Raw genomic sequence first — 18,295 nt, 5'->3', positions numbered from 1 at the left:
AAGGTCATAAGATACCTACCGACTGGATTAAGACAACCTCTTGTCCACTCGGTAGGAAACCACTGAGAGGATTATCTTATACTCGACGACTGGATTCCACTCGGTGAAGACCAGAAGTCGGTCGACATAGAAGACCAGAAGGCACCTCAGGGAGGCCAACGGGCATACGTTAGACTACTGTAGTTATTGTCAGTTATGGCATACGTTACCTATAACATATGCATTTTTTCTCACTTATTGCACCCTTGAAGGCTGGACACTTATGAGGTGCATCGCACTCTATATAAGCCACCCCTCCCCTCTGGCACAAGGGTTCACATTCTGTAACACCTATATTCCACTCGACACAAAAGCTCCAGAGCACTGAGACATAGGGTTGTTACCTCCACCGTAGAGGGGCCTGAACTCATACAACCTTGTGGTAGCTAGGACTCTGCCCTCTACTTTCGTATCGTACTCATCTACTCTCAGGCTTATTCCCACGACAGTCCCCTTTTCCGTCTGCCTTCAGCTTTTGTGCCGTCTGTTGGCAGACGGCAAAGAGGTGGCTGATGGCCAACATGTTTTTTGCCAACAGCTAGCTCTTTGCAGTCTGCGTGCACCTTCTCTGCCGTCTATTGGCAGACGACAAAGAGGTGGCTGATGGCACACAAGCTCTTTGCCATCAGCCAGATGTCTGCTGTCTGTTTTCCGAAAGCTGACGACACAGAGGCTCTTTGCCATTAGCCAGCAAACGACAAAGAACTAGGAGATGGCAAATTTCCTGATTCCATAAGTGACCCTAGTTCATATCTTGTATTCAACCATTGTCTCAAAACCTTAGATTTGTACGTGTGCGTTACTAGTAGTGTTGATTACGTCTTGTAGTTGATGCTTGTTGGTTTGTTTGGTGGAAGATAATATGTTCAGATATGTTATCATATTTATTGTACCTCTCATACTGAATATGGTGGTGATTTGTGAGTTGTTACTTTTGTTCTCAAGGACATGTCAGAAGTCTTGATATAAGTAATCATGTGAAATTGATATTCGTTCCATATTTTTATGATATATATATAGACACACACACACACATATATATATATATGTTGTTGCTTCCTTTAGTGGTATCATGTGAACATAAACTACATGACACTTCACCATATTTTGGGTCTAAGGGAAGGCATTGTGGAGTAATAAGTAGATGATTGGTTTCTAGAGTGACACAAGCTTAAACCCTAGTTAATGTGTTATTTCATAAGGGGCTGATATGGATCCACATGTTTCATGCTATGGTTAGGTTTATCTTAATTCTTCTTTCATAGTTGCGGATGCTTGCGAGAGGGTTTATCATAAGTAGGTTGTTTGTTCAAGTAAGATCAACACCTAAGCAATTGTAAAAGTAAGAAACGCGCATCAACTCAACATGATGAACATAACTAGATGGAAATTCCCATGTGTCCTTGAGAGCATTTTCCTTTATATAAGAGAACATTCAGGCTTGTCCTTTTCTACAAAGAGGATTGTGCCACCTTGGTGCACACTTGCTACTTTTCTTACTTGATACTTGTTACCAATCATCTTTTTACAAAACTATCTGTTAGTGTTACCCACATAACTTGCAGATAATAACTTGATAAAAAATATTTGTCATTTCCTTATGCCCCCCATTGGGTTCGACACTCTCACTTATAGAAAGTACTATGATTAATCCCCTATACTTGTGGGTCAACACGCTGGTCTCCGCTCGTGAGGCCACCGCCGCCATAACCATCGAGTGGAGTTGGAGTTGTAGTTGGAGGAGGAAGGTATTGACATAGATGGTGTGGCTGGCAGTGATTTCTCCTTTGAGGAGGCCCATGTCGAGTACCGCCGAGCATTATGGGAGCACCTCATCTCCAATCGCGTGGACATCTCCTGTATCAGCGGCATCCTACAGAACCCCAAGGCGGTGGCAAGATATGTGTTATTCCTGGGTCTTACGGACTAATTGAAAAGGTACAATGTCGTAGATGATTCTGGAAGATCCCTTGATGGCATGTCTTGTCGTAGCGATTAGGTTGAAGAGAGACAAGAGACTAAGTTACCCAAGTTCAGGCCCTCGAGAAGAGATAATACCCTACTCTTGCTCATATATATTGCGGTTGGGATCTACAAAGTACATGTATAAACCAAGGGAATGTATCTATTTATCGACAAGCTCGGAGTCAACTTATATAATATACCAAGACACCAAGGTTATACAACCTAGTAATATATGTCGGTGGACGGGAATCCTCCATGGTGTCGTCTTCCTTATTTTGTATTACATGGCTTCTAGAGTCATCTCTTATGAGGCCTATGGGCTAAACTGATGGCCCATGACGGAACCGACATCGGGGCCTCGGTCCAGGCTACTACATCTTGCAACTGAAAAGGTGAGTGATGTCCCATAAGTCTAGGCGATCGGTCATAGTCCTTTTGATAAGAGTGTCGAACCCAACGAGGAGTATAAGGAAATGAGCAAAGTTGTCAGAATCGTGACTCAAGTCTTAGAATCTTATGATCTTATGATCCAAACTAGCCCCTCCAATTCTATGACTTCGATCATAGAATCTGAGTTTCTATGATCCTGATAGTTATGATTCTACGATTCACGGTCCTAGGAACGGAGCTCTGACCAGATTCAGAATGACAAGCAATTTTCAGCAAGGTATTCCTTGCAAGTGTTGCAAATAATAGCGATAGATAATTCTGTACCAAGATAATTCATAACAAGTGACAAGTAAAAATAGTAGAAAGTGTGCAGGAAGGTAGCCCAATCCTGTTTATAGCAAATGACAAGCCTGAAAGTACTCCTATATAAAGCAAACGCTCCCGAGGACACATGGGAAATATAGCCTCGTCATGTTCATCATGTTATGTGGATTCACTTTTTTTACTTTGATAATTTGATATATGGGTGGGCTGATGCTAAGGTGGTGTTGTTACTTGAACAAGAAACCCACTTATCATTACCCCCTCTTGCAAGGATCCACAACTACGAAAGAAGAATTAAGATAAATCCAACCATAGTATGAAACATGTGGATCCAAATCAACCCCTTACGGAGCAACACATAAACTGGGGTTTAAGCTTCTCTCACTCTCACAATCCATCATATAATTGTTACTCCACAATGCCTTCCCTTAGGCCCATAACATGGTGCAGTTTCGTGTAGTCGACATTTACACGACACCACTAAGAGTAGCAACAACATACACATCAACAAAATATCAAACGAATACCAACTTCACATGATTAATTATAACAAGAATTCTCTCATGTCCCCAAGAACAATATTAACTACTCACAACTCATCAACATGTTCAAAGGTCAGAGGTATAATAATGGTGATCAAGGATCTGAACATAATATTTTCCACCAAGTAATCCAACAAGCATCAACTACGAGATCTAATCAACACTACTAGTAACCCACATGTACCAATCTGAGGTTTTGAGACAAATATTAAATGCAAGAGATGAACTAGGGTTGGAGATGATATGGTGTTGGTGAATATGTTGATGAAGATTGGTCCTCCCACGAAGGAGGAAGTATTGTTCATGACGATGTCTTCGATCTCCCCCTTCCGGAGAGGGACTCCCCGGGTAGAATCTATCTATCGGAGAGCAAAAGTGCCTCTGCGTAGGTTTCTGCCACGAGATGGCTGCCTTCATTCCTAAAATATTCTTATGATTTTTTCTAGGTCAAAACACACCATACAGGGGAAGAGGGGGGGGTCGGGAGACCTGCTGGGCCGCCACGAGGCAACCTGGCGCGACCAGGGGGTGGACGCGCCCTGTTGGCTCGTGGCGAGTAGGTGGCCCCCCTCTCATATATTTTTGGCCCAATATTTTGTATATATTCCATAAAAAATCTCCATGAAATTTCAGGTCATTTGGAGTCCAGTGATTTTTACCCTTTTTGTTGGTTTTCATGTCTACAATTCCGGTTCGTCACAATTTCCCTCTTTGTGGTTTACCTTGCCAATGTCGTGTCTGCCTCTCACGCTGCCTGCAACGGCGAGTGCAACCGCCGTTTCGTCTCATCAAACATCATCACGTCACTCCTGTCTTGTAGCTGTGAATTAAACAACAACACGCATGTATCCAACGCTACCTCTTACTGTCACATGAACATGCACGTACATCTCGGTTGTGTATTTGCAATCCATATAACTTCTGGCGTCCGTGCGTTGTACGTTTGGCCGGTGATGAATCAAACAGAAGGCAGCAATAAGTTCACAAGCTAAGGGAGTTGCATCAATTAGCATACAATACGGGAGGGTAGCATTGTGTAGAAGCATGATCGACTAGCTTTGGTTGAGGCACTAGTAGAAAATTGCCCATTTGTCCCGGTTCCAGAGGCTCATTAGCCCCGGTTCTTGAACCGGGACTAAAGCCCAAAACCATTAGTCCCGGTTCTCTTACGAACCGGGACCGAATGGTCTCCACGTGGTCGTTGCGGCGAGCCCGGGCACGAGGTTCTTTAGTCCCGGTTTGTCACACCAACCGGGACAACATGGCATCCACGCGTCAGCATCTGCCCAGAGCTGAGGTTTTTGTTTTTTTATGGTGGGGGGGGGGGGTTGGAAGGTTAGTTTAGTGGTTTCATATTGTGTTAGCTAGCTAATAGAGAGAAGTGTCCTCTCTTTCTCCGTGCTTTGTCGACGCTAGCTACTATACATATAGGGAGAACATGACGCTAGCTAATAAGAAAATGAAGGAAACCATTTACAATACTTAACATCTTTTACAATGCCTAACATCATCTACCTAAGATCCAATCACAAATAGTTCACATGGTATTCTCCGTCACTAGGTATGACGTGGTTAAGAAGGAATCACGCCAATTCCTCTTTAATTGCTTGTATGCCATAATCTGATAGGGGTTCATCCCGCTTCTTCCAGATCTAATTTAAATAAGGGGGTCAATACATGCATATATATGAATAAAACTCAACACAATTGATGCTAATATATAAAATAAAATTGTGAATATTATTTACGTACTTCAAATTGTTCGTGAGAGATGCCCCGCCCAAAGGTCGAGAGGCGAATGAACTCGCATACATAGAATGCACATATTTCAGTCCCACCTACCTGGTACAAGCACTTTACGAGAATATATAGAGTTCAATCAAGCTGATAAGAAAGCATGGTAATGATATATTGATGAAAATTTGAATCAATTAGAGATGCGCGAAACTAGCTAGCTAGTACTACTTACTCGGGGGTGCATAAATTGCAACTCTTTGGGTACACCGTGAACCTTATTCGTGAACTTCTTCCAAATCCCGCCAGGCAAAGAAAATGATTACTTGATATTAGGAAATTAACGAAAGTTGCATGCCGGTATGGTCCCGGTGTTGAATGAACTTACTTCTTGAGCATTGCAGTCATGTTCGCATAATCCTCGGGATCTTTACGTCTCGAGTCTAAGACACTTACTTTTGCCGCGTCAAGCTTAATGGATATCAGAATCCAGTGGTAACTGCGCACACATATATATAACTCATCAATTACATTTACTAATTAACCTCGAGTAAAAGAAACCGGGTATACAGAGAAGACAGCAACACTCACCTGAAGTTGTAAGGAAAGAGTATTTCCCTTTTGTATTGATTTACAAGCAACGAATTTAGCAACTTAACCTCGGTCTCTTTGGTTTCATTTCCTATCGACAATAAATTTATGATTCTGGGAAAATGAACCCAACATCGAAGATTCCTGCTTTTTTTATTTCGACGATCTTCAATCTGCATAATATATATATAGTGAGGATAATTATAGATACATGCAATGAACGAGCTGAGCTATAGACTTAACTATAGAAGTAATACTTACAAACAGTAGGAAGTCAGGAGTTGTTTATCAAGGGCCAGGTCATTGTATATCTGAAATAAATCCTCAAATTCGACAAGCACCATTGCAGCTCCAACGAATTCGTGAGCTTTTTTCAGTCTCATATACACAGCCGTTTTCTCCGTGAAGATGTTCATGTACCACTCATGCAATTCGTGCATCCTCGGTGTTAGATGAGGATGACCATGTTTGACGAGAGGATTCCCGAGCATGAATTTATATTTTTCTTGATTTGTTACCTCAACCATCTTAAAAATTACTGAATCGCTCACGTAATCACCAGGATTGGTACCGGGCAGCAACCCCGAATCATTAGCGACGACAATATCGCTAGACATCTTGAGCGGGTGGCACGATTGCTTCTTCTGTTCACCGAGCTGGGGAATTCTTTTCCCACTTCTTCGTTTTGCTAACATTGCATCACTGCTAGCCGCTAGAGCGGCGGCGGAGTCTGTCTTCCGCTTGAGAGATGGAGGAGGAGGCGACATCTTTCTTACTTGTGTAATTTTCGGCGGAGCGACGACGACGTCCGTCTTCCGTTGTTGCGGAGGAGGCGGACTACTCCGACGCGCATGAGGAGGAGCCGAAGGAGCAGGACTGCTCCAACACACTGGAGGAGGAGGCGGAGTGCTCTGACGCGCCGGAGGAGGAGCCGCAGAAGGAGGCGGACTGCTGCGACATGCTGTAGGAGGAGCCGAAGAAGGAGGTGGAGTGCTCCGACGCGCCGGAGCATCAGGAGCCGAAGGAGGCAGACTGCTCCGATGCGCTGGAGGAGGAGCCGAAGAAGGAGGCGGAGTGCTCCGACGTGCCGGAGGAGGAGCCGAAGAAGGAGGCGGACTACTTGGACGGGCCGGAGGAGGAGTCGAAGAAGGAGGCGGAGTGCCCTCACGCGCCGGAGGAGAAGCCAAAGAAGAAGACGGAGTGCCCTCACACGTCGGAGGAGCCGGAGTGCCCTCATCATTCGCCAAAGGAGGATGAGGAGTGCCCTAATCAGCCACCGGAGGAGGATATGGAGTGCCCTGATCACTCACCGGAGGAGGAGGAGGAGGCGTCCAGTTTGGAAGATTGATGTACTCCTTCGGCCATAGACATGTACTCCTCAAAGCATGAACCAGCTTATTATTCTCATCTTCACCTGTAGGGTGGTCAAGCTCGAGCTGCTCAAAATCTTTATTTACTTCATCCACCATCACAAGAGCATAACCACGTGGAATCGGACGGCAGTGAAAAGTTTTGTTGGATTGAGGAGGTGCAACAATGCCGATAGCAGCCTTGAAAGTGAGGTTCCGGCATTTCGTCAAAAGATCGCAAGGTTGAGATTCCGTGATAGTATCCACGGGGTAACTAGGAGCCGTGAAGTCAGGCTGAACGAGCTCCGTGGAAGCCACGCTGCTTCTCTGCTGAGATGGCGGGGTAAATTCTAGGGTAGTTTCATGCCGCTGAGATGGTTTGTCGACAACTCGCTGGCTATGAAGTTCCTCTAGAATTTGTAGTCTTGCATTGATCTTCTGCATGTCGCTGAGCTCCGCATTCCTCTTTCTCTCTCGGCTTGTGTAATCGGCTGTGCGAGGCTGGTGTGCCTTGCACGGAACAAAGCCTGGTGTGCCTCGTGTTCGTCCAGGGTGCTTAGCATTCCCTAGGGCCTCAGCAGCTCGTCCTTCTCTCTTTCGGGAAAGAACGCCCTTCCTGCGCTGCGGTGATACACTGTTGAAGCTTGTTGATGGGTGTTGCAAGTTGATCGTCCGTCCAACGACACTCCCCTGTTTCAGGGTCCAAAGTTCCCCCAACTCCGAAGAACCAATTCCTTGAATGGTCAGGCTAGTTTCATGTGTATGGTTGGACCCCTTTAGCAATCAGGTCTTTCTCATCTTTTCCCACAACGGACGGCCTTTGAGGTAGCCACCTGACCCCGTGTGATGCTGGTACTACTTCTTTGCAGCATTGTTCTTTTTTCTCTCTGACATTTCCTTACTCTTGTCCGATGACTTGTAGGCCACAAATGCGGGCCAGTGATCTCTAATCTTCTCAAATCGACCGACGAATTCTCTAGTCTTCCCTTTGTCGACATACTTTGATTTCAAATCTTTCTTCCACCTCCTGAATAGTTCTGACATCTTCTTAAGATCACACGCCTTGACTAGTAGCTCTATAACTGGCTTATTCGGATCCTCCTTTGGCAGTAGGGTGAAATTTTCCTTCAACGCGGTCCAAAGATCATCTTTGAGCCTATCGGTGACATAATCACCTTCAAGGACGTTGTCGCCCTTAGGCTTATTCCATTGCTTGATGCTGATGGGATACTGTCCGTGACAATAGCTCCGCACTAAGCAGAAAATGCGTCCCTGGTCCGCTTGGGTTCAATCGGTTCGCCATCGTCCAACAGTTCTGTGATCGTGAACTTTTGATCCTTGCCGAACCTTCTCGTCGGGCCCCGTCTCGTTACCAAAGTTTGGCTCGATCGAGACTTTTCAATAGGTCCCTCCTCTATTCGGTCACCGGATCTGTCATCATGGTGTCCTTCCTCCAGGATTCGGCAGTCACCGAAGCCATCATGATAATGTCCTACCTCCTCCATTGTTCGATCACCTTAGCCATCATGATAATGTCCTTCCTCCGGGATTCGGTAGTCACCGAGTTCCCTGAGCGAAAAAACGACATTACTACCGTCGCCGTGGATTATATCCCCCAAAATTTCTTCTTTTTCCATGTCTCTTGGAATATCCATTGTTTCTACAAACATTTCAAAGTGGGAGGAAGCCCTTTATTCATATCCCAAATATTAGCATAAAAACTTAATTTGTAACTTAATCTAATCTAATTATTTTTATAATTTTTATAACTTTATTTGCTATTGAAACTGAATCTAATCTAAATATTTTTAAATTTTTTATAACTTGTGTCACATTGGGGAGTTCAAAAATGCACCCAACATATTATTCAAATATGACTGTAATACACACACATGGATTCGCAATTAGACTACGTCTTCTCACACACATGGATTCGCAAATAAGGAGATGGAGAGATCGATGGACGTGCTACGAGTGCTTCGACGGACGACGACGGCGGGCTTCGGAACGACGACGGGCGATGGGCTCGGGGGCGACGGTGACGATGACGACGGGCGACGACGACGACGGCGATGGGCTCGGGGGCGACGGCGAAGACGAGCGGTGACGGGCGACTGCGACGACGGGCGGCGACGGGCGACGAAGACGATGGCGATGGGCTCGGGGACGACAAAGACGGCGATGGGCTCGGGGACGACAAAGACGACGATGGGCTCGGGGACGACGGCAACGGCGACGGTGACGATGACGGGCTTGGGAGCGACTGCGGGCTCAGGAGCGACGGCAACGACGATCGGCTCGGGGCAACAACGGGCTCGTGAGCGATGGCGACGACGGGCTCGTGGAGGAGGCGCGAGCCGGCGGCAATGGGCTCGGGTGTGACGGTGACGAAGAGAGAACGGGGGGATGGAAGTTGGTGGAAATTATGACAACTTGCGCAATATACGAACACCTTTGTTCCGGTTGGTGGCCCAAGTCGGGACCAAAGCACACCTTTAGTCCCGGGTTGTTACACCAACCGGGACTAAAGGTCAATTTCGACAACTCCAGCACTATATGCGAAACCTTTCGTTTTGGCTTCTGGCACCAACCGGGACCAAAGCCACACTTCCTCTGGCCCAAAAGGGCAGGAACAGAAGTACTTTCATACCGGTTGGTGGCTAGAACCGGGACAAAAGGTCCGTCGGCCCATTTATTATTTTTCATACATTTACTGATTTTTGTTTTGAGCTAAATGACCCTAAATTAAAAAGCACTAGAAATGAACTCTAGAAATGTTGAAAGTTGGCATGGTATAATCATTTCACGCACATAGCATGTTCTAAAAAGTTGAGAGGGTTGCGGCAAGAATTGGATGCACATCGTGTACAAAATGGACAATCTCTTTCGAAGTATCACGGTTTCATATGAGAACTCATCTGTTACAAAGAGGTTTCATTTTTTGAACTTATTTGAACTCAAGACTTTTTGTGTGTTCAAAGTGCACCATTCAAAGACACATCATCAATTTTCAACTATTTCTGACTTCATTTGGTATTTTTCATGCATTTACTGATTTTTTGAGCTAAATGACCCTGAAATTGAAAAGCACTACAAATGAACTCTGAAAATGTTGAAAGTTGGCATGGTATCATCATTTCACCCACATAGCATGTGCTAAAAAGTTGAGAGGGTTGCGTCAAAAACTGGATGCACTTCGTGTACAAAACGGACAATCTCTTTCGAAGTATCAAGGTTTCATACGAGAACTCATCTGTTACAAAGGGGTTTCATTTTTTCGAACTTATTCGAACTCAAGACTTTTTGTGTGTTCCAAATGCACCATTCAAAGACACATCATCAATTTTCAACTATTTCTGACTTCATTTGGTACTTTTCATGCATTTACTGATTTGTTTTTGAGCTAAATGACCCTTAAATTGAAAAGCACTACAAATGAACTCTGAAAATGTTGAAAGTTGGCATGGTATCATCATTTCACCCACATAGCATGTGCTACAAAGTTGAGAGGGTTGCGGCAAAAACTGGATGCACTTCGTGTACAAAACGGACAATCTCTTTCGAAGTATCACGGTTTCATACGAGAACTCATATGTTACAAAGGGGTTTCATGTTTTAACTTATTTGAACTCAGGACTTTTTGTGTGTCCAAAATGCACCATTCAAAGACATCATCAATTTTCAACTATTTCTGACTTCATTTGGTATTTTTCATGCATTTACTGTTTTTTAGCTAAATGACCCTTAAATTGAAAAGCACTACAAATGAACTCTGAAAATGTTGAAAGTTGGCATGGTATCATCATTTCACCCACATAGCATGTTCTAAAAAGTTGAGAGGGTTGCGGCAAATACTGGATGCACTTCGTTGGCAAAACGGACAATCTCTTTCGAAGTATCAGGGTTTCATACGAGAACTCATCTGTTACAAAGGGGTTTCATTTTTCTGAACTTATTTGAACTCAAGACTTTTTGTGTTTTCAGAATGCACCATTCAAAGACACATCATCAATTTTGAACTATTTCTGACTTCCTTTGGTATTTTTCGTGCATTTACTGATTTGTTTTGGAGCTCAATGACCCTTAAATTGAAAATCACTACAAATGAACTCTGAAAAGGTTGAAAGTTGGCATGATATAATCATTTCACCCACATAACATGTGCTTTAAAGTTGAGAGGGTTGCGGCAAAAACTAGATGCACTCCGTGTACAAAACGGACAATCTCTTTCGAAGTATATATCATGATTTCATACGGAAACTCATCTATTACAAAGGGCATTTCATTTCTTCACTTTTTCTTCGCTTGTGTTCCATGCTTATTGCACCGTAACCATGGATAATCTTCATCGTTTAACAGGGTGCTTGGGTCAGCCTTGACTTTGAAGGGAGGAATTTCATGAAACTTTTCATAATCTTTAGGCATGTTTGTCTTGCTCTCGAATCCCATGATGTCTCTTTTTCCTGAAAGAACTATGTGGCGCTTTGGCTCATCGTATGATGTATTCACTTCCTTATATTTTCTTTTTCTTGGTTTGGTAGACATGTCCTTCATATAGAAAACATGTGCCGCATCATTGGCTAGGACGAATGGTTCCTCTACATGCGCAAGATTGTTTAGATCCACTGTTGTCATTCCGTACTATGGGTCTATCTGTACCCCGCCTCCTGACAGATTGACCCATTTGCAATGAAACAAAGGGACCTTCAAATCATGTCCATAGTCAAGTTCCCATATGTCCACTATGTAACCATAATATGTGTCCTTTCCCCTCTCAGTTGCTGCATCAAAGCGGACACCGCTGTTTCGGTTGGTGCTCTTTTCATCTTGGGTGATTGTGTAAAATGTATTCCCATTTATCTCGTACCCTTGGTAAGCAATACAGTCGAAGATGGTGCCCTGGCCAATGAGTACAACTCATCAGAAATAGTGTTGTCACACATGAGACGTTTTTGCAACCAACTGCTGAAAGTCCTGATGTGTTCAAATGTAATCGAGTCGTCACACTGGTCCAGGTGTATGGAGCTCAGAATATTCTTGTTTCATTGACATACAGGATCACCAAGGTAGAATTATGTAGAACTCTGTAATGTGCTTGAGACCAAGAATGCCCGTCCGTACACATTATTGACTCCGCTCCTAGTGTGCCTTTTCTAGTCAATCTCCCCTCATACCGCGATTGAGGGAGACCAATCTTCTTAAGGTCAGGAATGAAGTCAACACAAAATCCAATGACATCCTCTGTATGATGGCCCATGGAGATGCTTCCTTCTGCCTTAGCGCGGTTATGAACATATTTATTTAAGAATCTCGTGAACCTCTCAAAGGGGAACATATTGTGTAGAAATAGAGGGCCCAGAATGACAATCTCGTCGACTAGATGAACTAGGACGTGCGTCGTGATATTGAAGAAGGATGGTGGGAACACCAGCTCGAAACTAACAAGACATTGCACCAAATCACTCCTTAACCTTGGCAAGATTGCTGGATCTGTCACCTTCTGAGAGATTGCATTGAGGAATGCACATAGCTTCACAATGGCTAATGGAACATTTTCCGGTAGAAGCCCCCTCAATGCAACCAGAAGCAGTTGTGTCATAACCCCGTGGCTGGTAGGACCTTCATACTGCTCTCGATGCATGCCGTCTTTTTCATGCACAGTTGATGTTCCTCCCTTGACTCCAGTGTAGCTTTTGTCTTCCCATACACTCTCAAGTAGCCTAGAAGGTTCACACAAAGATTCTTCGTCACATGCATCACCTTGATTGCAGAGCGGACCTCTAGGTCTTTCCAATAGGGTAGGTTCCAAAATATAGATTTCTTCTTCCACATGGGTGTGTGTCCCACATCATCATTCAGAACAGATAGTCCGCCAGGACCCTTTCCAAAGATTACTTGTAACTCAATGATCACCAATACGGAGGGCCGGCTTCTTCCGGTGATCTGCCTCACCTTTGAAATGCTTTCCTTTCTTTCGACATTGATGGTTGGTTGGAAGAAATCGACGATGCCCCATGTACACATTCTTCCTGCATTTGTCCAAATATATATTGTCGGTGTTATCTAAACAGTGTGTGCATGCGTTGTATCCCTTGTTAGTCTGTCTGGAAAGGTTACTGAGAGCACTACAAGGAATATGCTAATACACGACGCTATTTTTTCGTCGCTACATCGTCACGGTTTTTCATTTACGACGATCTCACGACGAAAAACCAAGCGTCGAAAACGGAGCGTCACAAATGAACAGCAGCGACGTTTTGATCAAAATCGTCGTAACTTTTACGACGATTCCTAGATTGTCGTAACCTTTACGACGATCCTAAATCATCGTTGGCAATGAAACTCAGTCCTACGTGGCAAAATTACGACGAAATCAAAACGTCATGGTTGAAATCAGCCCAACCCATTTCAATTGATCACATGGGCTAGTTTTATTTTTTGGGCTTTTTCTTATTGGGCTTCTTTTTGGGCCTTGGCCTATTTACAACCACTTTAGTATTTTTTTCGAATTTTTTTATCATTATAATTTGGGCCATGGCCTATTAATGCCCAAATACATTTGTTCCAATTTTAGTTTTGGCCTTCTTTCATTTTTGAATTCAGCAACTTTTTGTTCCAAAACTTGGTTTCATTTCTATTTGTTGGGCCTTTTCAACTCAATTATTTGTCCAATATTAAATCCAACACTATTTCATATTCAAATCAAGAAAACTCCAAATTGAATTAAAATCATCCTTCACATAACATCACATAATACATCTGCCAGGTTTACATAATACAATAACTCATCTCATGAATACATTTCCTTACAGAGGATAGCAAGGACAGACATAATTTCACAATAGAACAATGGCACATCTACTACTATCCCGACAGTACAATGGACTTCATTCCACTCTCCTATGAGACATGCTCGAGATGCGACAACTTGTCATCCTACAAGAACATTACACTGCACATGAATCAATGAAAAGGAAATAAATATAAAAAATATTAGAAATAAAAAGATTTGTGTTCATTCTGAAGATGATGTTAAAAGAAATGCGAACGAAAGTGAGAGAGACATGCACTTAGTTTTTTTTGTGGGAGGAAGTTGTGCGTGCATAGACACGGTACCACACCATTCAAGATAATTAACAGAAACTGGGCATAAACATAGGCCAAGTTCAAATCAAAATAGGTTTGGGATCACATGAATATTTTGACACTATGCACAACAAGTTATTTAAGATGCAGTCGTAATTTGACACTATGATTTTGGTGAAGGGCTCCTTGTGGGTGAGGGCCCTGTACACATCACACCCGCCTCCTTGTCACCTGTTCATGGGCCAATGAGCTGTAGAGTATTGTGGCTTGTGGTCTAATATTAATATTGCACAATACAAAAACTGTAAAGTATTGTGGCTTGTTTCGGTCTAATCATGTTTTCCCAATACATGATATTCTTTTTATCTGTAGTGGGATTTCATAGTTGATGCCTTCCTCCCCTTGTTCTGTAGCTGTATTTCAAAAAATACTACTACTGTTTTCTATGGGCCAAGAGTGACATCTCTTTCTACAGAATACACTGATTGGTAGTAAATAGAATACTTGGCTTCTTTCCTTTGATTTTGTTTGGGTTGGTAGAATCTCATGGGTCGTTATACACGACCTACAATATTACAACCTATTTTGCAATATTCAAACATATCAGTATGTCACTGGCACAGTTCTGTGAAGCAAATCTGTTTGCTGAAGTTTGCACTATTTCAGTGGCCAACACTGGATGCAACATACTGAACAAGCATTTAATTTGATGGTCTTTTAACTTTTTCTAGGTGTTTGTGTAGGCACTAGATTTTCTCACTCACGGGGTATCATGCATCGAGATGTCAAGCCCCACAATATCATGATTGATCATGAGAAACGCTAGCTTCGTCTTATTGATTGGGGTCTCACTCGGTTCTATCACCCCAGGATGGAATATAATGTTAGAATTGCTTCAAGGTTAGTCCCACAATCTCTGAAAGTTGGATGCCATTAGGCTTATTCAGCTTCTTAGTAAGGGTATTCTGTTCTAGTATTTCTCATCGGCATTTTAATCTTACACTCTATATGAAATGACATATTTAATTACGACCTGTTTGAACTGTAAATAGATAAAATACTAGCAGAGTACCTGTGCTGCTGTGGACCTTAGATAAAGAAACAATGGATGCACACTTTTCTTTTGCACTTCCCTATGTCTCCACATCAACTATGTTATACACAATCACATACTCCCTCCGTAAAAAAATATAAGAGCGTTTAGATCGCTAAAGTGGTGATCTAAATGCTCCTATATTTGTTTACAGAGTACATTCTAACACGGCATGTGTTGGTATGAATATTAAATAGTAATATCTTATTTGCATATTGTTGATTTTGCGGGGGGCCAATACAATTGTGGTGTATGCACTGCCTTGTAAACACGAGTGCTAACTTATTATGATTCACCAAAGCTTGTTTGCACAAGGAATGGTTTTAGTTACTTTCAAAAAAGAAGGGATGGCTTTAGTTAGATTTTCCTACTCAACCAAAGAGCTTGGCCCAAATCACTACAGCATATTCTACTACTGATGTTACAGTGATTTTTTGTCAGCAGTTTTAGTTGAACAATTTACTCTTGTTCCAATGCGCTCAAGAGATGGTTGTTCAACACAATAAATTTTCCCTGTCATTTGCCCAGGATTCCGTATCTACTACTAAATCACCCCCAAGCACCCCAAGATTTTAATAGTTTGAAACTTTAAAACATCTTTTTATACTGACAACTATGGGACTCGAACTAGTACAATGGTTCACGAGTGTTCTACTTGAGTAATACTAGTCTTTGACGAAACAAAGTTGGAACCTACAAGAATTTATATCAAGATAAGAGCGTTTAGAAAGAAATAAATATATATGTCAATAAGTCATGGTATTGCTCTTTTTTTATTAGAGACACACAGTATATGTTTCTAGTACTTACATTCCTGAAACATGCCTTAAATAGTCAGATGTTCAGTCTCTCTTTTAGGGTGATGAATTTATATCAAGATGTTAATTGGTTTTAGATTTTCAGACGCCTACTGGAATAGGGCATAATATACGTTTTTTCTTATCGGGCATGTTTCAACTTAGGCATTATTAGCAATATAAAGTTTCTATGAAGCTTATATTTTTCACTGGAAATTCCCAACGAAGCAATCAACTAATGGTTTGAATGAATTTCTATTGTTATTGCAGGTACTCACTAATATAGAGTTGCATCCAAAAATAAACTAGCTAAAGCTTCGGTTCAGTTGAAAAAATACATGGTCGATTAACAGCTGCTTACATTGACACATTCAAAATATCAGTCCGTGCAATAGATATTGAAGGTGAAGAATAATATTGCACGCCTCTCCTCCTCCTTGGCCAGCTTCCAGCCGTGGGGAGGGTACCTATCACAGTTCACAACACACCATCAATCAACGCATTGGAAGCAAGATGAAAATATCCCGTCCTGCTAAACACAACAGAGAAGATTATCCCGCCATTAAACAAAGCGAGCTTTTTGCAGGAAACAAACATCAGCGAAGCGAGCTGTGCTTATCTAATGTCGGTCAAACTTTAATTTAGAGCTGAGCAAAGATAACTGTAGTTAACTACCTTGCGGTTGTACACCTGGGCAGGAACCAGAAGTCGCCGCACTCGAGCGCGCGGTACCACGCGTCCACCGTGTCGGCCGGCGGAGTGGGTGAAGACTGGGCGGCGGCGGCGTCATCTTCCTTGAGCCAGCGGCGGCCGATTCACGAGAAGGGCCACACGCACGTTGGCGAGTAACTGTAATTATGGTCAGTTATCAGAAGATATCAAAGGACGACTGTAGTTATGGTAGTGATTTATTGCTTGCAGTTGATGCCTGAAGAACCCCGACACTGAACGTGTTCATGACAAATCGATGTCGAACTATTCGAGTGGCATTTGTGCAGGAAATCTCTACCACTGAAAGATACAGAATTCTGTTCTCTGCTTCCAAACAAGACCCAGTCAGAATTAATCAGGTTGTTGGATTTCTTTGACAAATAAACAGCCCATGCTTGCCAACAGGACATGAGAAAAATCATCATCAGGTAGGATATCATACAGAAAGATAATGTGCAATCGACATACTTCCAAACTAAGCTTTTAGTTTTCATTCGTCAATACCAAGTATTCTGCCATTCTTATTTTACTCGTATGAGTAATAAACAAAACAGTACTATACTACACAGATATGGTTGAACAAGTCAGAATGAAGATCCCTTGACTCTGCCAAAGCCCAAAGCCAGCCGTGCATTGTCCATGGACCTGCAGTGTTGTAACCTTAGCCACGAAGCGCCCAATGGCAGGCAATCTTTTGCATTAGGGATATGCACATGTGGCTTTTGCATCTGCCTTTGTTACAGTTATTTGCATAAATCGAGTTCAGTCGCATCTGTAAACATTGCCGTCAATGCCACAAATAATAGCACTCGGATTGTTTGGGATGCGTAACGAAAAAATCACGTGAATCCTCAACACCACAGATGAACAACAAAAATTGACAGGGAAGCAAAAAACCGGATTGATAGGACCACCGGGCTCAAATTAGTCAGATAATCACGTTGAACTTACCACATAGCCTCGAGGAGTGGAAAGAGTGGAGGGCAGCGGATGCGGATCCAGAGCCTGGTCGCCGACGCATCTGGAGATGCAGATCCGTCGCCGGCAGCCCACCGGCCCATCATCAGCCTCCTGGCCTCGTCGCCGGCGCATCCGATGATGCGGATCCAGAGCCTGGTCGCCACGGCCACGGGCTAGGGTTCCGGGCGCGCGGAGTGAAATCTGTGGAGGTTGGACTCGGCGACTCGGGAGAGAAGGAGAGGAGAGGAGGAGAGGGCTGGGGGCGCCGGCAGTGGTTGCATCAGCGACGTGTTCTCGTACTGGTTGGACTTGGACCTGCAGAATCAATGCCGCCGTCAACGCGCAACCATGAAATGAACGGCTAGATCCGGCGAGAGGGAGGGGCTGCTAACCTCTTGAAGCCGAGGATGCTGCGTCGGACGTAGAGCCTCATGTGTTGCCCCGTGCGTCCCTTCACCATGGATGCCGCCGCCGGAGACGAGGGGCTCAGGGATTGGTGAGGAGGTGGGGATCGGGAGGGGGGCGGGGACGGGAAGGAGGTGGCGGCGGCGACCAGGAGATGGGGACGAGGGAGGAAGGGTGGGATGGGGGATCTGAGCTACGGAAGGCTGCGGGTGGGGTTATATTTTTTTAGTTTTTTTCTATAGATAGATGGATGGATGGATGGACGCCATGTCATCGATCCGTGGGAAGGGTTCTGATTGGTTCAAAAAT

At 43.6% G+C, this 18,295-nt stretch overlaps 1 protein-coding gene across 3 annotated transcripts; it reads right to left on the bottom strand.

Moving 5' to 3' along the window:
- Positions 1-13,685: 13,685 nt before the first annotated feature.
- LOC123404388 lies at positions 13,686-18,081 on the bottom strand. Of its 3 annotated transcripts, none has more exons than XM_045098308.1 (5): positions 17,974-18,076; positions 17,573-17,896; positions 16,586-16,759; positions 16,272-16,377; positions 13,686-13,870 (listed from the first exon to the last, which is right to left on the bottom strand). In XM_045098308.1, the coding sequence occupies exons 2-5, from the start codon at positions 17,640-17,642 to the stop codon at positions 13,822-13,824; spliced, it is 399 nt and encodes a 132-aa protein (XP_044954243.1). In that variant the 5' UTR covers positions 17,643-17,896; positions 17,974-18,076; the 3' UTR covers positions 13,686-13,821. The 3 variants fall into 3 exon arrangements, 2 of the variants coding, with proteins under 2 accessions (XP_044954243.1, XP_044954244.1); XR_006611769.1 differs by having other exon boundaries at positions 13,686-14,251; positions 17,974-18,081; XM_045098309.1 differs by having other exon boundaries at positions 13,843-13,886; positions 17,974-18,078.
- Between the last annotated feature and the right edge of the window lie 214 nt (positions 18,082-18,295).

The sequence above is a fragment of the Hordeum vulgare genome, chromosome 6H, assembly GCF_904849725.1.
Source record: "Hordeum vulgare subsp. vulgare chromosome 6H, MorexV3_pseudomolecules_assembly, whole genome shotgun sequence".
NCBI lineage: Eukaryota > Viridiplantae > Streptophyta > Magnoliopsida > Poales > Poaceae > Hordeum > Hordeum vulgare.
The sequence above is the reverse complement of the archived record's forward strand: the minus strand, read 5'-3'. Positions and strand labels throughout refer to the sequence as shown.

Excerpts from the sequence above, each read along its gene's own strand:
- LOC123404388 (XM_045098308.1), bottom strand. The coding sequence starts at position 17,642 with ATGCGTCGGCGACCAGGCTCTGGATCCGCATCCGCTGCCCTCCACTCT. Across the intron at positions 16,760-17,572 it reads CCACTCCTCGAGGCTATGTG|TTACTCGCCAACGTGCGTGT; the intron begins GTAAGTTCAACG and ends CCATAATTACAG. Across the intron at positions 16,378-16,585 it reads CCCAGGTGTACAACCGCAAG|GTACCCTCCCCACGGCTGGA; the intron begins GTAGTTAACTAC and ends GAACTGTGATAG.